At 42.3% G+C, this 24,285-nt stretch overlaps 1 protein-coding gene across 3 annotated transcripts in view; it reads right to left on the bottom strand.

Moving 5' to 3' along the window:
* Positions 1–2,379: 2,379 nt before the first annotated feature.
* Positions 2,380–24,285, bottom strand: part of LOC127009928 (endosome/lysosome-associated apoptosis and autophagy regulator family member 2-like) — a 40,253-nt gene continuing 18,347 nt past the window's right edge. For 2 of the 3 annotated variants that reach the window (XM_050883464.1, XM_050883466.1), the window contains 13 exons: positions 22,022–22,171; positions 20,821–20,921; positions 19,598–19,714; positions 18,760–18,879; positions 16,902–17,036; positions 15,452–15,684; positions 14,619–14,766; positions 10,895–11,115; positions 7,898–8,107; positions 6,733–6,862; positions 5,862–5,984; positions 5,088–5,213; positions 2,380–4,153 (listed from right to left, as the gene is read on the bottom strand). In XM_050883464.1, the coding sequence (XP_050739421.1) occupies positions 4,085–4,153; positions 5,088–5,213; positions 5,862–5,984; positions 6,733–6,862; positions 7,898–8,107; positions 10,895–11,115; positions 14,619–14,766; positions 15,452–15,684; positions 16,902–17,036; positions 18,760–18,879; positions 19,598–19,714; positions 20,821–20,921; positions 22,022–22,171 (1,883 nt within the window). In that variant the 3' untranslated portion in view covers positions 2,380–4,084. The remainder of the gene's footprint in view (positions 4,154–5,087; positions 5,214–5,861; positions 5,985–6,732; positions 6,863–7,897; positions 8,108–10,894; positions 11,116–14,618; positions 14,767–15,451; positions 15,685–16,901; positions 17,037–18,759; positions 18,880–19,597; positions 19,715–20,820; positions 20,922–22,021; positions 22,172–24,285) is intronic. The other variant, XM_050883465.1, reaches the window with a different exon arrangement.

The raw sequence follows: 24,285 nt of genomic DNA, 5'->3' as shown, positions 1-24,285 counted from the left end.
GTGTTAGGAAGGAAGTGAATGTAGGACGGAAAGAAGTGAAAAAAAAAAAAAGCACGAGACATTTGTAATTTCCGGAGTGAAGAAAAATGAGAAAAAAACAATAACAATGATAATAATAATAATAATAATAATAATAATAATAATAATAATAATAATAATAATAATAATAATAATAATAATAATAATAGTGAATATGACTGTGAATAACTTACTGATAGACGAATTGACTGACTGACTGTTTGAATGAATGTATTACTGGCTGACTGACTGACTAAGTGAACTGATTACTTAATACATTGACTGATTGACTGAACGACTGACTGATTGACTAACTGGAAAGATGAAGTGACTGACTGACTGTATAAATGTAGTACTAACTGACTGACTGACTAAGTGAATAGATTGACTGACTGACTGCACGACTGACTAACTGATTGACTGACTAACTGGAAAGATGAAGAAGTGACTGACTGACTGACTGGAAAATGAATGAATAAGTAACTGATTGACTGACTTGCTGACTGGCTGTATGAAGGAATGGAAGACTAATTAACTGACTGAATTAATTAATTAATGAAGAAATATATGAATTAACTGACCGACTGACTGACTGAAGAAAGAAACGTCTAAATAACTAACTGACTGACTAACTGAATGACTGATTTTGTGGTTACTGACTGACTGACTGACTGATTTAAGAGAGAAACAGATAACTAAGTGACTGACTGACTGACTGACTGAATGAATGACTGATTTAAGAGAGAAACAGATAACTAACTGACTGACTGACTGACTGAATGAATGACTGATTAGTATGTGGTGGAGAAAGGCAAACAGGGAGAGAAAAAAAAAGGAAGAAATGAAGAGAGAAGAAACAAAGGGAAGAGAAGAAAAGTATAGAAAAGCAAGGAAAGGAGACAAAAAAGTAGAGAAAAGAGAAGAAATAACAACAGGAAAATATTAGACAGAGGAAAAAGACTGATTATATAACCGATTGACTCCCTGACCCTGGCCCAAACGTTCTCAGCATGTGGGAGCAAGGCAAACGTTTATCCACCTGCAGCAAACGTTTTCTTTCATATCACAATAGACGCACACCACCACAGCAGTGACTTACATTAGTACAGGTAAAGGTATGAACAGGTGAGAGAGGTGTGTGAGTATACCTGGGCAAGCCTGGATCATGTATACATCTACCTATATATACTTTCCTTGTGGTTTGGGAGGGATGTGGATAGGGTGGAGAAGAGGATGGAGGGGTGTGGAAAAGGTGAGGAAAGAAAGGATGGATAGATAGGCAAGGAGAGAGAGAGAGAGAGAGAGGAAGGGATGAAAGGGAGAGGAAGGAGAGAAGGGTGGAGAGGAGAGAAGTAGGGTGAAATGGGGAATGGGAGGGAGGGGAGGGGAGGGGTATGTGTGATGAGGGAAGGGGGAGAAGGGAAGAAGAGATGACGAGTGTGTGACAAAGGGAAGGGAGGGAAGGAGAGGGGTAGGAAAGGGAGCAAATCAAGGGTCCAATGATGTAAAGGGGAGAGAAATGAAAGGGAAGGGAGAGGCTGGGGTAGGGAGATAAAGAAGGGGAAGAGGTTAATAACGTAATGGAAGGAGGAGGAAGAAGAAGAAAGGGGAGAGGAAAGGAGAGAAGACTGATTGGAAGAGGGTGTGAGTGGAGGAGGAAGAGGAGGAAATGTGGGAAACAGGGAGGGAATAGGAAAGGAAGGAAGGAAAAGGGAGAGGAGGAAAAGAGGAAGGAAGGAAGGAAGGATGGGAGGATTGAGAAAATACTTGTTTGTGTTAAAAGAGGAAAATGCCACACAAACACACACACACACACACACACACACACACACGTGGCTACAGTTAATATACAGTATGTGTACATGTACTATACGTGTATAATATAGATTTATGTATGTATACGTAAGGCCGACACACACACACACACACACACACACACACACACACACGCAGGAAAGATGATGTACTACTGGAGAGAGAGAGAGAGAGAGAGAGAGAGAGAGAGAGAGAGAGAGAGAGAGAGAGAGAGAGAGAGAGAGAGAGAGAGAGAGAGAGAGAGAGAGAGAGAGAGAGAGAGAGAGAGAGAGAGAGAGAGAGAGAGAGAGAGAGAGAGAGAGAGAGAGAGAGAGAGAGAGAGAGAGAGAGAGAGAGAGAGAGAGAGAGAGAGAGAGAGAGAGAGAGACTACATTGACCCTGCCAGTTATTTTCAGCACCCATTCTCTCTCTGTTACATTTATAAGACCAGCAAAAAAAGGTCACAGAGGTCAAAAAAGGTCACAATTGTAAGCTGTTGTGCACTCGTCCTTTACACATACGAAACAAACAAACAATAATAATAATAATGATAATAAAAATGTCATAGAACTTAAAACATTATCATAAAAGAGAGTTAATTACATACAACTATACTTATCAATAACATCCAAATCTTATCAGAATATTAAGTAATGGGAACGAAAAATAAACTAATGTAATTTTAACTTAACTCGCTGACTCCAGGAAATAGGAAAAAAGAGTTAGTGATTTCATTCATGGTATTTTGCGGCAAACTTTCTAACAATTTCCATTTTAATATTTTAGCCAAACTGTTTTTTTTTCTGCAAACTGATATTCTTTTCTTATTTACACATTCCCTCTCCTTTGAGTTTATGTAAGCTTGTGATCATATACAAATTCCTAAGCAGTTTAAAATACACTTCTATATATATTCTGTTTTAATAACTTACAAATAAAAAAACTCTAATGTAATAATAATAATAATCTTTTTTCTTTTTCTTATTATTATTATTTGTTCAACCTCTTTATTTTCCCTTAGAGTAATTTAAGTGCTATAATAATTAGTGGGTTTAACATCAGAACAGGAGTGGTTAAGTACGAACATAAAACAATAAGACTAAGTACAGTACAATGAGGAGGAAAAAAAACAAAAAAAAACAACAGCATAAAATTAAACTACAATATATAGCTCGGAAGAAAAAGCAGATGACGGAACAACAGATGTGCGTGTAGAAAAATGCAGAATTATAAATGCAAAAAAAAAAATGGATTGACAAAGAATTAGAAAAAGTATAAAAATGGAGAATAGAAAATGGAGCACACACACACACACACACACACACACACACACACACACACACACACACACACACACACAAAATAAAAAAGAACGTTCATCTCATTTCCACCAATCAGAAGCGTTTGTCAAATCTCTTCCATTGTCGTTTCTGATCAACTGACTGACTAACTAATAACTGACTCATTGACTGACTGAATATAATAATGACATAAACAGTATTATAGAGAAAAGAAGGGAGAAGAGACAGGGGAGAGGGGAGAAGAGACAGGGGAGAGGAGAAAAGAACAGAAGAAATGAAGAAAAGAATGAGAAGCAAATAGGAAAAGAAAAAACAGAAAAGGAAATACAAAAAGAAGAGAAGAGAAGAGAAGCAAATAGAAGGAGATAAGAGAAGAGGGGAGAAGAGGAATGAAGCAAAGAGAGGAAGAGGAAAGAAATGAGGGTAGAGGAAGGGAAGTAAATAGAAAAATGTTGAAGGGAAGAGAAAGAACAAGATTAAAAAGGACTGGAAAAGGGAGGAAAAGAAGAGGAAAAAGAGAGGAAGACAAAAAGAAAACAGAAAGAGAAAGAGAAGAAAAAGGGCAAGAAATGAGGGTAGAGGAAGAGGTAAAAAGGAAAGTATTGAAGGGAAGGGAAAGAACAAGATTAAAAAGGACTGGAAAAGGGGGGAAAAGAAGAGGAAAAAGAGAAGAAGACAAAAAGAATAGAAAAAAGAAGAGAAAGGAGAAGAAAAAGGAAATAAATGAGGAAAAAAGAAAAGTACTGAAGGGAAGGGAAAAAACAAAATAAAAAAGGAATAGAAAAGGGGAGAAAAAGACCAGGAAAAAGAGGAAGACAAAAAGAAAACAGAACAAAAGAGGAAATAACAAAGAAAACAAGATGAACACTTCCACAATAATATGACCCTCAGAGGAACAACCCGAGATCTGAACGGTTCTTCCACTTCTTTGTTGCATGCCAGCTTGTTAGTGGTTAGTGGTTAGTGGGTGTTCAGGTCAGCTGGTCCTTAGAGGTCAGGGTCAGTGGGGAGTCCATGAGCAGGCCACGACCTTCTGTAGGCTGCAAGGTCAAAGGTCATGAGTTAGTGGTACTGTTAGTGGTGGGGGTGGGGTGGGAGAGAGAGAGAGAGAGAGAGAGAGAGAGAGAGAGAGAGAGAGAGAGAGAGAGAAGGAAAGATTTGAAGGACATTTTCTTTATTTTTTTACTTATCATTTCCTTATTATCTACGAGAGAGAGAGAGAGATTTACATTTTTTTCTCTCTCTCTCTCTCTCTCTCTCTCTCTCTTCCTTCTCCTTTCATTTCTTCCTTACACCTTCCCTCCTCTCCCCATCCTCTTTCCTCCCCTTCCCTTCTCCCCTCTTCCCAATCATTCCTTCCCCTCCTCCCCTCTTCCCCTTCTCCCAACCCCTTCCTTCCCTTCTCCGCTCTTCCCTATCATTCCTTCCCCTTCCTCCCTCCTCTCCTTCCTCAACCATCCTTTTTCTTCCCTTCACCCCATCATTCATCTCCCTCCCCCTCCCCTCTCATTCCTCTCCCTCCTCCCCAACTCTTCCTTATCATTCTCCCCTTTCCTTCCCCTCCTTAAATTCCTCCCTATTTTTCCTCCCCTTCCTCCCCTTCTCCTCCTCTCCCTCATACATTCTAGTCCTTTCATTCTCCCCTCTTCCACACCCCTCCCCTACCATTCCTTCCCCTCCCCACTCCACCTCACTTTCTCCCCTTCCTTTGCCAATCATCTTCCTTCCCTTCTCCCCTGTTCCATAACCCTCCCCTCCTCCCTGCCCCTTCCACATCAATCCTCCCCTTCCTCCCTCCCCCTCTATCCCTTCTTACCCCCCTTTACCTCCTCCCCTCCTTCGACTATCATTCCTCCTCCCTTCCCCCACCTCTTCCCTATCATTCTCCCCCTCCTCACCACCCCTCCCTTCCTTCCCAGTACACTTTCTCCCTTCCTCCCCCCCCTCCTCCCCCCCTCCCCCATAGCCACTTACCGCCACTTTATGCTGCTTGAATTTCCCCAAGATTCCTCGCGTGGGTTGCTTGCTGAACTGCACTTCCTCCTCCTCCCCATCATCAAGGGCACAGGACTCAGCGGGGGGGAGCTCCATGATGCCATCCTGGGGTGGGGAGGAAGGGGTGGATGTAGTGGGGAGGAAGGGGGGAAGAGGAGGAGGTGGGGAAAGATGTGGTGGGGAGGAAAGGCAAAGGGGGAAGAAGGGAAGGAGGGGGTGGGGATGAATGTATTGGGGAGGAAGAGAAAGGGGAAGGAAGGAAGAGGAAGGGAGTGTAAAGGTTGTGGGGGAGAGGAGGGGAGGAAGGGGAGGAAGAGGAGGAAGAGGAGGAGGAGGAGGTGGGGAAGTGTGTGGTGATGTAAGGGAGGAAGAAGGGTAAGGAAAGGAGGAGGAGGAGGAGGAGGAGGAGGATGTGGTTAGGGTGTGGTGGTAATTAAGTAGTAGTAGTAGTAGTAGTAGTAGTAGTAGTAGTAGTAGTAGTAGCAGTAGTAGTAGTAGTAGTAGTAGTAGTAGTAGTAATTATAGCTATATCAACAATATTACAATCTCTCTCTCTCTCTCTCTCTCTCTCTCTCTCTCTCTCTCTCTCTCTCTCTCTCTCTCTCTCTCTCTCTCTCTCTCTCTCTCTCTCTTCCCCATTTCCCTTTTCCCTCCTCCTTTCCTCATCCCTTCCCACTCCATCTCTTCTCACCTCCCTCAACCATCCACTTCCTTCCCTTCTCCCCTTCCCCTCTCTCTCTCTCTCCCCCTCACCTTAGAAGACTCCTTGGCCACCAGCTTCATGTACTTGTATTCGAGTCTCTGGTTCTTCTTCCACAGACAGAACAGCAGCAGGCACAGCAGCAGCGCCACACACACGGTGCTCAACACTATCACCTGGGTGAGGAAGGGGGTGATGGGTGCGCTTGAGACAGGTGAACAGGTGTGAGGGAGAGGTGAGGGTAATAGAAAGAATGTAACAAGTGTGAGTGACTGAAAATGGGGTGTGTGATTAATAAGGGGGTGTAATTAACTCGGTAGCAGCGGGGATCATGTTTCTTAATGGTCCCTCTAAGCGAGAAAAATAAGAAAAAATCATCACTCACACAAACCATTTCATAATATATATAAAAGCATTTGTGATCAGTTTGTGCATCATCTATTTTGGGGGTTTATACCATGGCACAAATTTGGCCCGTCGCTGCTACATGGTAAAGCCACAAATTTGGCCCGTCGCTGCTACATGGTAAAGCCACAAATTTGGCCCGTCGCTGCTACCGGGTTAACATTGACAGGTGTAAGAGAGAGGAAGATTGGGTTGATTACAAGAAACAAATGTGACACGAAGAAGAAGGAATGTGTTAATGTAGGTATATAGTATGTGTTTCCTCCTTCTTTTCATCTCCCTTTTCATTCTTTTTACATTATTGTTTTCTTTTTCTTAAGCCCTTGCTCTGTCTCTGCTGTACAAAATAAATAATAATATAAAATAATACAATAGAAAATATCTCTAACACATGACACAAATATCTTACATTCAGTCTTTCAAATTCCACACACCCTTTTCAACACAAATACACACATGATATCACCACACCCTTAACACTCACTCCCACCCTTCCCGCACCCTCCCACACCCCCTCACCTCCACCAGGAAGGGCAGGCGCGTGGAGCAGGGCACGAGCCGCCCCTCCCTGCCGGTAATGGGGCGGCAGTGGCGAGGGGAGATGTAGTGCACCTTCTGTAGCCCGTGACGACACTCCCCATGCACCGTGCTGGGGAGAGAAGAAGGGGGAGGAAAGGTAGTTAGTTGTGGGGAAAGGGGGAGGAAAAGGTGGTTAGTTGTAGGGAGAGGAGGAGAAGGGGAGATAAAAGGTGGTTAGCTGTGGGGAAGGGGGAGGAAAAGGTGGTTAGTTGTGAGGTAGGGGGAGGAAAAAGTGGTTAGTTGTGGGGAGAGGAGGAGAAGGGGAGATAAAAGGTGGTTAGCTGTGGGGGAAGGGGGAGGAAAAGGTGGTTAGTTGTGGGGAGAGGAGGAGAATGGGAGAGACAAAAGGTGGTTAGTTGTGGGGAGAGGAGAGGTAGAGGAAGGGGAGCGAGGAAACAATGGGGGAGGGGAGATGAAGAAAAGGGAAAGAGAGGGGAGAAAAAGTGGTTAGTTGAGTGGAGGGAGAAGAGGAGGAAAGGTGGTAAAGTAGTGGGGAGGAAAGAGGGGAGGGGAAGAAGAAAGGGGAAAGGGGAGATGAAGAAGAAAAGGGAGAGGGGAGAAAAGGTGGTTAGCTGTGTAGCGAGGGAGAAGAGGGGGAAAGGAAAGTAATGTGGAGGAAAGAGGGGAGGGGAAAGGGGAGAGGGGACTGGGGAGGAAAGGTGGTCAGTAGTAAGGGCAAGAAAAAGAGGGAGGAAAGGGGAGAATGGTAGGGAGGGGAGAGAGGAAAAGTGGTTAGTAGGGAGGAGGGAGAGGGGGAGGAGAAAAGGTATTAAGTTGTGGGGGGAAGTGAGGGAGTGAAACAAAGAGAGCTATAGTGAACTCTCTCTCTCTCTCTCTCTCTCTCTCTCTCTCTCTCTCTCTCTCTCTCTACCCCTTACTTAATCCAGTCTCATCCCCCACTCTCCCCATCTCTCTCTCTCTCTCTCTCTCTCTCTCTCTCTCTCTCTCTCTCTCTCTCTCTCTCTCTCTCTCTCTCTCTCTCTCCTTTCTCCCCCTTCCTTAATCCCCTCTCATCCCCCACACTCCCCATCTCTTCTCTCCCTTCCTCTCTCTCTCCCCTACACTCCCCCTTTCCTCTCCCTCCCTCTCCCTCCCCCACACTCACATGAGGTCCTCCGGCAGACACTGGCGACACCCGTAGACGGATGACCAGAGGAAGTGGAAGTTGCAGCCATCGCAGGTTCCGTCGGGGCACTGGGTGGGCAGCGACACCTTGCCCTGCCCCGGCTGGTCAGGGTCGCAGCGCAGGGTCACGGTGGTCGCCCGCCCGCTGGGACATGCCCGGGTGGACCTGTGTGAAGAGCTCAGGTCAGGTCTGGTGGTGAGGTGAGAAAAGGTCAGGGTAAGTAAGGTGGTAAAGTGTTTGTTGTGGACATTCAAAAACTCTAAGGTCAATATTTTTAAACGTACATATTTCCCAAGGGCAAGGCAAAGATTAACTGGTTTTCATCAGTGATTTCCCCGTTCAAGATGCAGAAGTCGGTTAAAACTATTACTGGCTTCACAAAACAGTCCATAAAAGCCCAAACAACTTCTATGTGAGGCCCCTCTACAACTATTTCCCAAGGGCGAGGCAAAGATTAACCGGTTTTCATCAGTGATTTCCCCATTCAAGATGCAGAAGTCGGTTAAAACTATCACTGGCTTCACAAAACAGTCCATAAAAGCCCAAACAACTTCTATGTGAGGCCCCTCTACAACTACTTCCCAAGGGTAAGGCAAAGATTAACCAGTTTTCATCAGTGATTTCCCCGTTCAAGATGCAGAAGTCATATAAAACTATCACTAGAATAATGAAACAGCCCATGAAAATCTGAACAACTTCTATGCGAGGCTTTTCAAATGTGCATATTAGGCCGCCACTACGACTATCTACCAAGGCCACAGAAAGGATTAACCAGGTCTTCATCAGTGATTTCCCTGTTCAAGATGCAGAAATTGGTTAAAACTATTACTGGCTTCACAAAACAGCCCATGAAAATCTAAACAACTTCTATGTGATTCTTTTCAAACATGCATATTAGGCCCCCACTAAGACTATTTCCCAAGGGTTTTCATCAGTGATTTCCCCGGTCAAGATGCAGAAATCGGTTAAAACTATTACTGGCTTCACAAAACAGCCCATGAAAATCTAAACAACTTCTATGTGAGGCTTTTCAAACATGCATATTAGACCCCCACTAAGACTATTTCCCAAGGCCACAGCAAAGATTAACTAGGTTTTCGTGGGGTAATTTCCCTATTCAAGATGCAGAAGTCGTTTAAAACTATCACTAGAATCATGAAACAGCCCATGAAAATCCAGATGACTTCTACGAGAGCCTTTTCAAACATGCATATTAGGCCCCCACTAAGACTATTTCCCAAGGTCACAGCGAAGATTAACCAGATTTTCATCAGTGACTTTCCCATTCAAGAAGTTGGTTAATACAGAAGGTTAACCCCTTCAACACGAGGATGCGTATACTGCATCCTTGCGTGCCCCGTACCATATCCGAAGACGCGCATACTGCATCCTGGCTCGCTATAGCCAATATACGAGTTATTTTATCTCTATATTTATGCTTACATCTCAAAATTATCAATTAATTTATGTTTCTTTATGTGCACCATTTAAATTTGCATGTTTTCATATATAATACATGATGATTATGTTGAGTTTATGGCTGAAAACTTGTTATATTCAATAGCAACATTTGAAATTTGGCGCGCATGGCAATCCCGGATACAGCGTAGGGGGTTAATAATATCACTAGCATCACAAAACAGTCCATGGAAATCCAAGCAACTTCTACGAGAGCAACTTCTACAGGAGGCTTTTCAAATGGGCAAACTGAGGTGCCGAGACATTAAGGAAGACAAGATGCTTAAAAGATATCAACACAGCTTTCCATACAGGGTGCTCGTAACAGAAAAGGTCAACACTACACCACAAGAAAGGGGGATTTTAGGTACTATGATAAGCATGCTAATTTTTTTCTATGTCAAGAGATGGTGAGTTTGCATGTTTGTTAGTGAAAGGAGCAGATAAGGAAGGCAAGTTTAATTGGCTTTTCTGGACCTGATGTTGGGTAGTGTGTTTAGAAATGGGATAATGTTAGTATTTACTTTTGGCGAGTTCCACCTTTCCATTCTCGGCACCTCATAAATGCAATAAACAGTGGAATTTCATCTTCTTATTTTTTGGGCCGTATTACAAGTCGATTCCGTGAAGTTTCGAGTCCCTACAGAATTTGGGATGGATAACTCTGCAGGGACCCGAAACTTCCCGGATTTGACTTGTAATACGGCCCCTAAACTTAACTCTGCAGGGACCCGAAACTTCCCGGATTTGACTTGTAATACGGCCCCTAAACCAAACTCTGCAGGGACCCGAAACTTCCTGGATTTGACTTGTAATACGGCCCCTAAACTGAACTCTGCAGGGACCCGAAACTTCTTGAATTTGACTTGTAGTTCTTCCCTTTGTTTTAAGTCCTTATTTTCCCTTATGGAGTTGGACGGCATTAATCAGTAGAGCAGACTGGATAAAAAAAATTCCCTCTTGTCTCATCAACACCACTTTCCTCCCTTTTTTCCCTACTCTCTCTCTCCAATTCTCACTTTTCTCTCCCCACTTTCCTCTTCTTTCTCTACTTCCATTCCCACTTTTCTTCTCAGCATGCTCTCCAAAGACAGGTTCTCTCACTTCCCACGCCGCACTACACACGCAATTCACACACCATTTTCACTTTCATGGGAGCTGCGGTTAGTGGGCATTATTTTATTTCTTCACGTGCTTTTTGTTGCCCTTTGCGGTGTTTACGTGAGGCGTGTATGTGCGACCGATTGTTGGATGCGTATGAATGAGCTGTGAGTGAGAGTTCCTTCCTGTACTGTAAAAAAAATAGTCGTCCCTCAAATAGCAGTTTCCAATAGTTCTGTTTTGGTTTTATGTGGATTTTTTAAGAAGATTTTTTTAGGATTTTTTAATTTCCCAACGACCAGGAAATTTAAAAATCCGTATAAAACCGAAACCGAACTATTGGAAACCGTACTATTTGGGGGACGACTATAATAATAAATAAAGATTCCCCAGTCCAACAATTTGAAGTCAACTCACAGGTGCGTCGTGTAGAAGAAGTGCAGGTCGGGGGAGGCGGCAGGGGATGAATTGGCGAACTCCTCTATGACGGAGATGTTCCTGAGGGTTGTGTTGGTGGTGTAGCCGACGATGTGGTCACCCAGAGACACGGATTGGGTGGCCAGCTTCCCCGTCTGGCCGCCCTCCACCACCCCATCCACGCCAGGCACCAGGGTGAAGCGACACACTCGGGACTCGACCTACACATGGGAGACACGTGTTTAGATAGTACCAGATGTGATTTCAAAGTTAAGTGTGTGAAATGGAATGGGGAAAGGGGAGAGAAGGTTCAGTGGTAGGGAAAGGTAAGGAGGGATGGGGAGAAGGGGGGAAAGGGGGCAAGAGGGTATCAGAACACCTCTCCTCCCGAAACTGACCTCTCTTTCGGCCACCTCTTTTGATTCTCTTGTGCAGGAGCAGCGAGTAGCGGGCTTTTTTTATTATTGTTTCCTTTTTTTGTGCCCTTGAGCTGTCTCCTTTGTTGTAAAAAAAAGAGAGAGAAGAAAGGAACGGATAGGGGAATAGGGAGGAAAAGGAGGAGGAGGGGATGGGAAGGAAGGGGGAGAAGGGGAGTGTTAGGGAGGGGAGACTAAAGTTATGTTGGGTAAGGAGATGTTGGGGGAGGAAGGGGGAGAAGGAGGAGGAGGAGGAGGAGGAGTGGAAGACGAGGAGGAACGTGAATGGATGAGAAGTGAATGTATAAACGTACTTTGCAAAAATAAATAAATAAATAAATAAAATCCGATCAAATTAGTGACACAGATGATTCGTTTTTTTCCCTACAGCAATAAATATAGAGCATAAAAAAATGGATATAATGAAAAAAAACAAAAAAAACAAGACTTCCCGTAAATAGAAAATGTTAGAATGAACCACCCCCCAAAAATTAGTGTGTGTGTGTGTGTGTGTGTGTGTGTGTGTGTGTGTGTGTGTGTGTGTGTGTTATCAGCCCACCTAGACAACCTAATTCCTGTGAGCTTGACTGTGTGTGTGTGTGTATGTGTGTGTATGTGTATGTGTGTGTGTGTGTGTGTGTGTGTGTTATCAGCCCACCTAGACAACCTAATTCCTGTGAGCTTGACTGTGTGTGTGTGTGTGTGTGTGTGTGTGTGTGTGTGTGTGTGTGTGTGTGTGTGTGTGTGTTCTCAGCCCACCTAGACAACCTAATTCCTGTGAGCTTGACTGTGTGTGTGTGTGTGTGTGTGTGTGTGTGTGTGTGTGTGTGTGTGTTGGTCATCACTGGTTGGTATTCCCGCTGTTATGGAGTTCCCTTCTCTATCTCTTTTTTTCTCTCCTTCTTTCTCTCTTTTTAACCTTTTTATTCATTTCCACAAACATTGCTTCTTTTCCCCTCTCTCTACTTTTCCCTTTCTTTCTCTCTCCCATTCTCTTCCTTTCTCTTCCTCTTCTCTTTCTCTTCTTCCTCTCTCCCCTAACTTTTTCCTCATTTCTCACTCTTCTATTTCTTCCCTTTATTTCTCTTCTTCCTCTCTCCCCAAACTTTTTCCTCATTTCTCACTCTTCTATTCTCTTTCCTTCTCTTCCTTTCCCCCTCCGCTTCTCTTTCCTCTTCTCCACAATTCTCCACCTCTTTCCTCCACTTTCCTCTTTTTTCCCTACTCGATCTCTCCAATTATCACTTTTCTCTCCCCACTTTCCTCCTCTTTCTCTACCTCAATTTCCACTTCTCTCCACTTTCCTTTTTTTCCCTACTCGATCTCTCCAAATCTCACTTTTCTCTCCCACTTTCCTCTTCTTTCTCTACCTCTATTTCCACTTCTCTCCACTTTCCTTTTTTTCCCTACTCAATCTCTCCAATTCTCACTTTTCTCTCCCCACTTTCCTCTTCTTCCTCTACCTCAATTTCCACTTCTCTCCACTTTCCTTTTTTCCCCTACTCAATCTCTCCAAATCTCACTTTTCTCTCCCCACTTTCCTCCACTTTCCTTTTTTTCCCTACTCGATCTCTCCAAATCTCACTTTTCTCGATCGCCACTTTCCTCTTCTTTCTCTACCTCAATTTCCGCGTCCCTCCACTTTCCTTTTTTTCCCTACTCGATCTCTCCAAATCTCACTCTCCTCTCCCACTTTCTTCCTCTTTCTCTACCTCTATTTCCACTTCTCTCCACTTTCCTTTTTTTCCCTACTCGATCTCTTCAATTCTCACTCTTCTCTCCCACTTTCTTCCTCTTTCTCTACCTCTATTTCCACTTCTCTCCACTTTCCTTTTTTCCCTACTCGATCTCTCCAAATCTCACTTTTCTCTCCCCACTTTCCTCCACTTTCCTTTTTTCCCTACTCGATCTCTCCAAATCTCACTTTTCTCTCCCCACTTTCCTCCACTTTCCTTTTTTTCCCTACTCGATCTCTCCAAATCTCACTTTTCTCTCCCCACTTTCCTCCACTTTCCTTTTTTTCCCTACTCGATCTCTCCAAATCTCACTTTTCTCTCCCCACTTTCCTCCACTTTCCTTTTTTCCCTACTGATCTCTCCAAATCTCACTTTCTCTCCACTTTCCTCCACTTTCCTTTTTTTCCCTACTCGATCTCTCCAAATCTCACTTTTCTCTCCCCACTTTCCTCCACTTTCCTTTTTTTCCCTACTCGATCTCTCCAAATCTCACTTTTCTCTCCCCACTTCTCTCCACTTTCCTTTTTTTCCCTACTCGATCTCTCCAAATCTCACTTTTCTCTCCCCACTTTCCTCCTCTTTCTCTACCTCTATTTCCACTTCTCTCCACTTTCCTCTTTTTCCCTACTCGGTCTCTCCAATTCTCACTTTTCTCTCCCCACTTTCCTCCTCTTTCTCTACCTCAATTTCCACTTCTCTCCACTTTCCTTTTTTTCCCTACTCGATCTCTCCAATTCTCACTTTTCTCTCCCCACTTTCTTCTTCTTTCTCTACCTCAATTTCCACTTCTCTCCACTTTCCTCTTTTTTCCCTACTCAATCTCTCCAATTCTCACTTTTCTCTCCCCACTTTCCTCTTCTTTCTCTACCTCAATTTCCACTTCTCTCCCTTTCTTCCTCCATTTCCCTCCTCCTCATCTTCCTCTCTTCCCCCTTTTTTTCCCTTCCCTCCTTACCTTTCCCTACCACCTAACCTTCTCTCCCTCTTCTCCCTTTATCTCCCCTACTTTTCCCTCCCTTCCCTTTTCTCTCTGCCTCTCCCTACTTCTCCCCACTTCTTTTCCTGTCCCTCCCCGCTTCTCTTCTCTCACTATTTCTTTTCCCTTCTCTCCTATTTCTGCCTTTCTCTCTCTTTCTTACTCTCCCTCTTCGTGGTGCAGTGGTTAGCACACTCGGCTCACAACCAAGAGAGCCCGGGTTCGATTCCCAGGCGGAGGGGAAAAAAAATGGGTGGCTTTTCCGATAACCTACGCCCCTGTCCACCCAGCAGTGAACGGGTACCAGGTATTAATCAGGGGTTGTGTCCCGTCTCCTGAGATCTGTTCCCTTCTCCTATAATTCCTTTCCCTCCTCCATTCATTCCCATTCTCTAAGCTTCCTCCTTCCCCTTTTCTTCTTCTTTTGCTTACTTTCTCCCTCCTGTTTAAATTATTTCTTTCTATCTTTTCTTTGGTCTTTTTTTCCTTCTTTCCTGGTTTTGTTTCTCTCCGGCATATGACCACAGATGTTGCGCTGACTAAACGAAACTTTCCAACCTTTTCCTCCTCCCCTTCCCCCCTCCCCCCTCACACACCGAGTTGGACGCCGGTTCCCCGTCCAAGGAGTAGGAGATGTTGTTGGAGCAGTTGACGGTGGTGTTGCCGCACAGCGAGATGTTGAACACGTGGTAGAACTTGGTGCCCGAGGAGGTGAAGAGCGTGCCGGCGGTGAGGCTGCGGGGGCTGGTGACGGCAGGAGGGAAAGGGAGAAGGAGGGGGAGAGTGGTATGGTTAGTAAGTAATGTGGTGAAATATATGATGTCTCTGTTTGCTTGTTCTTCTTAGCTAATATGGTTTTGTCTGTCTGTTTATACTATCTGCTAATCCAGTCTCTTAACTAATATGGTTCTGTCTGTCTGTTAATCTATATACTATCTGCTAATGGTCATCAAGTCATCTATATTTTTGTTAGCCTATCTTTCTATCAGTACTTATGTTCTTAATGCCTTCTACATCATCATATATTTTTCTAACTATTTTTATTTCTGAGGTTTTCTACATTTCCACCTTTTCTTCCATCTCTCCATCTGTCCCCCTCACCTGCTAATGTTCCTCACGTCATCTATAAGTTCATTCGCCTACCTTTCTATCAATATCTATGTTCTTAATGCCTTCTACACCTTCATATATCTTTCTACCTCCATGTTTCTGAGGTTTTCTACATTTTCACCTTTTCCTCCATCTCTCCACCTGTCCCCTTCACCTGCTAATGTTCCTCAAGTCATCTATAAGTTCATTCATCTACCTTTCTATCAATACTTATGTCCTTAATGCCTTCTACATCAACATATATTTTTCTAACTATTTTTATTTCTGAGGTTTTCTACATTTCCACCTTTTCTTCCACCTCTCCACCTGTCCCCCTCACCTGCTAATGTTCCTCAAGTCATACGTATAATTCCCCACTTTGAGGCGACACTCAGCCCCGCAGGAGAGGTGATCTGGGGCCACCAAGCCGGGGCCGCAGGGGATGCAAGACTCGGGGCCGTAGGGCAGCGGGGCCGTCACCACTGTGTTGGGGGGGCAGGGCGTGCACTCAGTGGTGTTCTTCTCGATGTAGTGGCCAGCGGGGCACGGTATGCACCCTGCCGCGGTCTGGGCCTGGGGGGAAGGATATGGTGATGATGATGAGGAGGAGGAGGAGAATGGTGATAATGGTAATGATGATGATGGTGATTATGAGGATGAGGATGATGATGGTGATGGTTAGTAGGAGGAGGAGGAGAAGGAGGAGTATATGGAGGAGAAGGAGGAAGATGACAAAGAAGAAGAATGCTGTGTTTTCATTCATTTTTTTTATAGTAACAGAGAAGGAGGAGGAGGAGGAGGAATATAAGAAGAAGGAGGAAGAAAATGAGAAAGAAGAAGAATGTGGGTTTTATATCATTTTTTCATAGTAACAAAAAGAAGGAGGAGGAGGAGGAGGAGGAGAAAGAGGAGGAGGAAGAGAAGAAGGAATGTGGAGTTTTAGTTCTTTTTTACAGTAATGGAGAGAAGAAGAAGGAGGAGGAGGAGGAGGAGGAGGAGGAAAAAGAAGAGAAAGAGGAGGAGGAGGAGGAGGAAGAGGAGAAAGAGGAGGAGGAAGAGAAGAAGGAATGTGGAGTTTTAGTTCTTTTTTACAGTAATGGAGAGAAGAAGAAGGAGAAGGAGGAGGAGGAGGAAGAAGAGGAGGAAAAAGAAGAGAAAGAGGAGGAGGAGGAGGAGGAATGTGTGTACTAATTCATTATTTTCACAGTAACAGAAATAGCTCACACACTAAAAAAAAAAAAATAATAATAATAATAAATAAATGAATAAAAAATAATCACTGAAATTCATCCACTTACAGACCAACACATACACACACACACACGTACACACCTACACACAGACTTACAAACATACCATTACAGATTTACACACACACAAACCAATGCTCACACTGACTTACACAAACATACTTACAAACTTGACACTTACAAACTTACACACACATATACTTACACACATATACACACACACACCTACACACAGACTTACAAACACATACCATCACAGATTTACACACACACAAACCAATACTCACACTGACTTACACAAACATACACTTACAAACTTGACACTTACAAACTTACACACACATATACTTACACACACACACCTACACACAGACTTACAAACACATACCATCACAGATTTACACACACACAAACCAATACTCACACTGACTTACACAAACATACACTTACAAACTTGCACACACCTACACACATACAAACACACACACCTACATCCCCCCCCCCCACCCCTAGTCCTCCCCACCACACCCACACACCCACCTGGAAGCAAGGGAGGCAATTTGAAGCACCACCCTCCACGGTATTGGACACATTGATGTTGAAGATCTTGGCCACGTCTGTTTCGAAGCGTCGCAGCGACAGACTCGGCTTGATGGAACTCTTCTCCCACGGCACCTGAGGGGGAGGAAAGGTATATAGTGTCACCTGGTCATTATGGGAGACAGGTGGAATGAAAAATGGTTAAGGGAAATGCTAATGGGAAAAGGTGGAATGGAGGATAAAACGAGGAAGCAAAAGTGAACTACCACCTGTGTAATGGAAATGGAGATTGAAAGAAGGTAAGGAGCAGCACGTCAACCCCTTAAGAATGGAAAAAGGTGAAATAGAGAACATATGAAGGGGAAGGAAGGTATAATGTCACCTGTTCGTTAAGGAAAAAGGTAAAAGGGAAATCAGAAGAGGGAAAGAAGTAACTCATCAACTGTATAATGGAAAAATAGAATGGAGATTGAAAGACGTTAAGGAGCAGTACGTCAACACCTTTAGAATAGAAAAAGATGGAATGAAGGATAAAACGAGGAAGCAAAAGTGAACTACCACCTGTATAATGGAAATGGAGATTGAAAGAAGTTGAGGAGCAGTACGTCAACACCTTTAGAATGGAAAAAGATGGAATGAAGGATAAAACGAGGAAGCAAAAGTAAACTACCACCTGTATAATGGAAATGGAGATTGAAAGAAGTTAAGGAGCAATACGTCAACACCAGTAGAATGGAAAAAGGTGGAACAGAGAGCATATGAAGAGGAGGAAATGGAAAATATCACCTGTTCATTAACCCCTTGGATGCGAATTTCCTACCAGAAGACCTCACCAAGCTACAGGAGTGGAACAAAAAGTGGCTGCTACAATTTAGTGAAGAAAAATGTGAGGTCGCATCTTGGGAGGGGAAATCCAGCATACCAATACCACATGGGAAACACTCCACTACCCACCACAGAGGCAGAGAAAGACCTGGGAGCATATGTTACCAGGCTACCAGTGAAGGCGAAATCCGTGCCAATCGCAGCGGACGGGTTAAGGAAAAAGGTAAAGGGGAGATCAGAAGAGGGAAAGGAGAAGTAAATCATTAACTGTATAATGGAAAAAGGAGAAACAGAGAACAGAAGAGGGAACAACTAAGCCTTGACCTGAAAACAAATACCACTTACTTAAGAAAAAAGAATTAAAACGCCACATTCCTTCTTTTCTTCCTCCTCCACCTCCTTCTGTCTTTTTGTTGCTATGAAAAAATTATAAAAAATACCACAATCTTCTTTCTCATTGCTGTCCTTCTTCTCCTCCTCATGTTTTCTGGGCAAAGAGAACCTCAACCAAAAAACAACCATCTCATTTCAACTTTCTAAAACAACCAAATATGTAATCAGTTAACAGTTAAATGTAGCTTTGACCTATTTCCAAGCTAAGAACATACCCCAATTTATTCATCCATATATTAAGACAGCCAGGAAAAGGAGAATACATTAACATACATATAGAGAGAGGAGTATAAGATAAGATTTAACACGATTCCAGAGTACCAACAACACAAGACCTTTTTAACCCAGTAGCAGCGGGGATCATGATTCTTAATGGTCCCTCTAAGCGAGAAAAATGAGAAAAAATTACCCCTCACACAAACCATTTCATAATACATATCAAAGCATTTGTGATCAGTTTATGCATCATCTATTTTGGGGGGTTAAAATCATGGCACAAATTTGGCCTGTCGCTGCTACTGGGTTAATTCCTACCTTGAAGAATATTAGGAGTAGAGGTAGAAATAGGAGTAGAAGTAGGCACTGGAGATAAAAGTTGACATGATTCTGGAGTACACATAGAAATCAACCTCTTTCCCACCTTTTGGAAGAGCCATGAGAAGGAGTATGAGTCGTTCCGTGTGATGAGGTAACTGTAGAATTGGCGAGGCTGACTGCCCGTCCACACCTGAAGGGGCTTGGCGTCGTTCTTGCTGGAGGCCTGGACGGGGCGATAAAGAAAAATGTGGGAAAAGGAAAAAAGAAGGAAAAGGGTGAAAAACTATACTTCACCATATGTTTTCTCCTTCCTCTTTCTCTCTCCCTCTTTTTCTTTTTTTCCTCCTTCCCACATGGACGGGGGAGGAAGGGGCAGTTAGTGAGTTTTTTTGTTATTGTTTTTTTACATTAGAGGAAGCAGAAAAAAAGGAAAAGGGAAAAAAAGGAGGAAAAGGTGCAAAACTATACTTCATTATATTATCTGTTTCCTCCACCCTTTTTCTCCCTCCCTCTTTTTATTTTTTTTCCTCCTTCCCACATATTTTCTCTTTCCATAGTTTCCTTTCTTCCTTTCCAAATCAGTTTTTCTCTCCATTCCCACCTTTTCTTCTCCTCCTCCTTTCTTTTCGTTTTCTTTCCTTTCCTTTCCTTTTCTTTCATTTTTTCCTTTCCTCCTCCTTCTCTCTCCTTTCATTTTCTTTCTTTCCCTATCCTTCCCTTCCCTTCCCTTCTCCTCCTCCTCTTTCCTTTCATTTTCTTTCTTTCCCTATCCTATCCTTCCCTTCCCTTCCCTCCTTCTCCTTCTCTTTCCTTTCATTTTCTTTCTTTCCCTATCCTATCCTTCCCTACCCTTCCCTCCTCCTCTTTCCTTTCATTTTCTTTCTTTCCCTATCCTATCCTATCCTTCCCTACCCTTCTCTCCTCCTCCTCCTCTCCCTTACCTCGGTGAAGATGAACTGGCACTCGGAGGAGCAGGTGAGCTCAAAGGTGAAGGAGATGCGGCCAACCTCCATCGGACGGCCGCCCACGAACCCCTCACGCCCTCGGAAGCCTTGTACCTGGAATGGGGTTGGAATAAGGGGTTCAAATGGTGATGGATTTAGTTGGATTAAGGGAATGTTAACCTCTAGGGGTGTTTCCATCAGTGCCCTATGTAGTAATTTCAAATAGAAAGAGATGAGTTGAAAGAAAAGAGGATTGAAATGAAAAAGAAAAGAAAGATGTGGATAAGGAGGGAGAGGTGGAGGGGGAGGAGGAAAAACGAGGAGGAAAAGGAGAGACAGAAGACATGAATAAAGAGAAAAAAAAAGATAAAGATGAGAGAAAGATGAGGAGAGAGTAAAATGTAAATTGGGAGGAAGAGGAAGAGGATATAGATGAAAATGGGAAGGAGGAAGAAGAGGAGATATGAAGTAGGGAATACATGTAATTTTGGGTTGAGCAAAGTATGGTTAAAGACACTTTCTGAATCTCTCCCGACAAGCGGCTAGAGCTGTCACCCAAGGACAAATTAAAGAAAAAATGATGATAAAAGGATAAAAAGGGATTGGGTTAAAGCTAGTGAAATTGATGTTAAAAATTGGGTTCATATCTGAGGATGCTAAAAAAGGGTTGCAGTGAATTGGATGTTAAAATATGGCTGAGATGAAGGTTGAATTAGTGAATGTTAACCCGGTAGCAGCAGGGATCATGTTTTTTAATGGTCCCTCCAAGCGAGAAAAATTAGAAAAAATCACCCCTCACACAAACCATTTCATAATTTATATCAAAGCATTCATGATCAGATTATTTATCATCTATTTTTGGGGTTAGATATCATGGCACAAATTTGGCCCGTCGCTGCTACACGGTGAAGCCACAAATTTGGCCCGTCGCTGCTACACGGTGAAGCCACAAATTTGGCCCGTCGCTGCTACACGGTGAAGCCACAAATTTGGCCCGTCGCTGCTACACGGTGAAGCCACAAATTTGGCCCGTCGCTGCTACACGGTGAAGCCACAAATTTGGCCCATCGCTGCTACACGGTGAAGCCACAAATTTGGCCCATCGCTGCTACACAGTGAAGCCACAAATTTGGCCCGTCGCTGCTACCAGGTTAAAATGAGTATAAATTGGGTTGAAATAGAAGTTGGTCAAGATTGGTTCTCCTCATCCACTCACTCACCTTGAGACTCAGGACCAGGTAGGCGTCATCCACACTCCCTCGCTTGGTCTGGATGTGGTCACCCGCCTCCTGCCATCCGTCGGGGCTGCTGCACACATTATCTGCAAGGGGTGGATGTATGGGTGGTTATGGGAGCGGATGTTGTCATTGTTTTTTATTTTTACCATTTTTTCTTTCTTTTTTTTGCATTTTTTTTTTTACATATTTTTTTTTTACATATTTTACATAGTTTACTTTTTTTTTTTTTTTACATATTTGAATGATTCCTCCCTTCCTTCTTTCCTTTCCCTCTCTTTCATGACCCTTCTTTTTTCTTCCTTTCCTTTTCTTTTCTAATATCTTCCTTCTCTTCCTTCTTTCACAGATCTTTTTTTTGCTTTCCTTCCTTCTTCCTTTCTAACCTTCTCTCTATTCCTCCTCCTTCTTTCTTTCCTTCTTCCTTTCTTCTCTCTTACTCATTCTCAACATCCTTCCATTCCTTCTTTCTTTCCTTCTCCCTTTTCTCCCTCCCTTTCTTTCTCTTTCCTTCACAACTCCTTCCTACCTCCTCCTTTTATGGACCTTCTCTATTTGTCCTCTTTCCTTCCTTCATTCTCAAAGCCTTCCTATTTTTTTTATTTTCATCCTTCCTTCTGTCTATTCCTTTATCCTGCCTTCCTTCCGTATCCCTTTCCTTTCCCCCTTTTCATCCTTCTCTCTATTCCCAAACATCCTTCCTTCCATATCCCTTTCCTTTCCCCTTTTCCATCCTTCTCTCTATTCCCAAACATCCTTCCTTCCCATTCCTTTATCCTGCCTTCCTTCCATATCCCTTTCCTTTCCCCCTTTTCATCCTTCTCTCTATTCCCAAACATCCTTCCTTCCTATTCCTTTATCCTGCCTTCCTTCCATATCCCTTTCCTTTCCCCCTTTTCATCCTTCTCTCTATTCCCAAACATCCTTCCTTCCTATTCCTTTATCCTGCCTTTCTTCTTTTTTCCTTCTCTTCCTCCGCACCACCAGGATGAAGAGGGAGAGGAAAAGAAAGATAAAGAGGAGGAGGAGGAGGAGAAACAGAAGAAGAGAGAATTAAATGGATAAGAATAAAGGAATAATAGAGAATGAAAATGAGTAAACACACACACACACACACACAAAAGACGAAATAAAAAATAAAACTAAAATAAATAACAAATAAATATAAAAAAATGAAGAACCTTACCATTATAGGAGACACAGGTTGAGGCCATGTTAGGGGGCATTGACGACCACCACTGGTACTGCAGGCCATAGTTTGGGGCGGTGTTGGGGGCACAGGCCTGGCAGGAGGAGATGCCGTCCCCGAAGTGCTCCCTCGGACAGAACACACACCCTGGGGGCATGACGGGGCAGCGGTCAGCATTGGCGTGGCATTGTTGGGTGGTGGTGTGGCATGCGAGACACTGGGTTGTATCATAAGACATTCCATCGCCCAAGAACACATATTTGACAAGGTTTTCGTAGGAGTTTTGGGCATTTCCAGGGGTAGTTTTATGACCCTGGTGGTAGTGTGACCCTTCCTCAGTATTGTGAACCTCAAGAAACACATATTTGACAAGGCTTTCGTAGGAGTTGTGGGCATTTCCAGGGGTAGTTTTATGACCCTGGTGGTATTGTGACCCTTCCTCTGTACCATGAACCTCAAGAAACACATATTTGACAAGGCTTTCGTAGGAGTTGTGGGCATTTCCAGGGGTAGTTTTATGACCCTGGTGGTATTGTGACCCTTCCTCTGTACCATTAACCTCAAGAAACACATATTTGACAAGGCTTTCGTAGGAGTTGTGGGCATTTCCAGGGGTAGTTTTACGACCCTGGTGATAGTGTGACCCTTCCTCTGTACTGTGAACCTCAAGAAACACATATTTGACAAGGCTTTCGTAGGAGTTGTGGGCATTTCCAGGAGTAGTTTTATGACCCTGGTGATAGTGTGACCCTTCCTCTGTACTGTGAACCTCAAGAAACACTCATTAGAACCCGACTGACCCCCTCTTTGACCTTTAGAAATAGCTGATGTGAGAACCAAAAGTGTCTAATAATACCCACCACTGTGCCCTGGTATTGACTGGTATTGTTATGTATGCAAATAATGGGTCTGAAAATTGAACATACACACACACACATACACAAATAAATAAATAACTAGATAAATACAAACAATTGCACACTTTAGAACTATTAAACAAAAGTGAGAAAGTGAAGGAAATCAAGTGAATATTCTGAGGTAACTATATGCAGGTAGAAACAATAGGCCAGGAAATAGAAAAATAAGAAAATAAAATTAAATAAACAAGTAAACAATGGGCCAGGAAATAGAAAAATAATAAAATAAAATAAAATAAAGCAAGTAGAAACAATAGACCATGAAATAGAAAAATAATAAAATAAAATAAAATAAAGCAAGTAGAAACAATAGACAATGAATAAGAAAAATAATAAAATAAAATAAAATAAAGCAAATAGAAACAATAGACAATGAATAAGAAAAATAATAAAATAAAATAAAATAAAGCAAATAGAAACAATAGACAATGAATAAGAAAAATAAAATAAAATAAAATAAAAAAGAAAGTAAACAATAGACCATGAAATAGAAAAATAATAAAAAATAATAAAATAAAGCAAGTAGAAACAATAGACCATGAAATAGAAAAATAATAAAATAAAATAAAATAAAGCAAGTAGAAACAATAGACCATGAAATAGAAAAATAATAAAATAAAATAAAATAAAGCAAGTAGAAACAATAGACAATGAAATAGAAAAATAATAAAATAAAATAAAATAAAGCAAGTAGAAACAATAGACCATGAAATAGAAAAATAATAAAATAAAACTAAATAATAAAAGCAAGTAAACAATAGACCATGAAATAGAAAAATAAGAAAATAAAACAAAATAAAGCAAGTAGAAACAATAGACCATGAAATAGAAAAATAAGAATATAAAATAAAATAAAGCAAGTAGAAACAATAGACAATTAATAAGAAAAATAATAAAATAAAATAAAATAAAGCAAATAGAAACAATAGACAATGAATAAGAAAAATAAAATAAAATAAAATAAAAAAGAAAGTAAACAATAGACCATGAAATAGAAAAATAAGAAAATAAAATAAAATAAAGCAAGTAGAAACAATAGACCATGAAATAGAAAAATAATAAAAAATAATAAAATAAAAAAGCGATAGATCTTTATTTCATTCGGAGCCATGAGACAAAAGCAACAGGATGGTGTGACCCGGGTAAAAGGGGATTGGGTTAAAGGCAGTGAAATTGATGTTAAAAATTGGGTTAATATCTGAGAATCCTAAAAAAGGGTTGCAGTTGATTTGGATGTTAAAATATGGTTGAGATGATGGTTGAATTAGTGAATGTTAAAATGAGTATAAATTGGGTTGAAATAGGAGTTTGTGGAAGAAATAAAAATAATGAACTATGAAGAAA

This window comes from Eriocheir sinensis, chromosome 42 (genome assembly GCF_024679095.1).
Source record: "Eriocheir sinensis breed Jianghai 21 chromosome 42, ASM2467909v1, whole genome shotgun sequence".
Lineage (NCBI taxonomy): Eukaryota > Metazoa > Arthropoda > Malacostraca > Decapoda > Varunidae > Eriocheir > Eriocheir sinensis.
The sequence above is the reverse complement of the archived record's forward strand: the minus strand, read 5'-3'. Positions and strand labels throughout refer to the sequence as shown.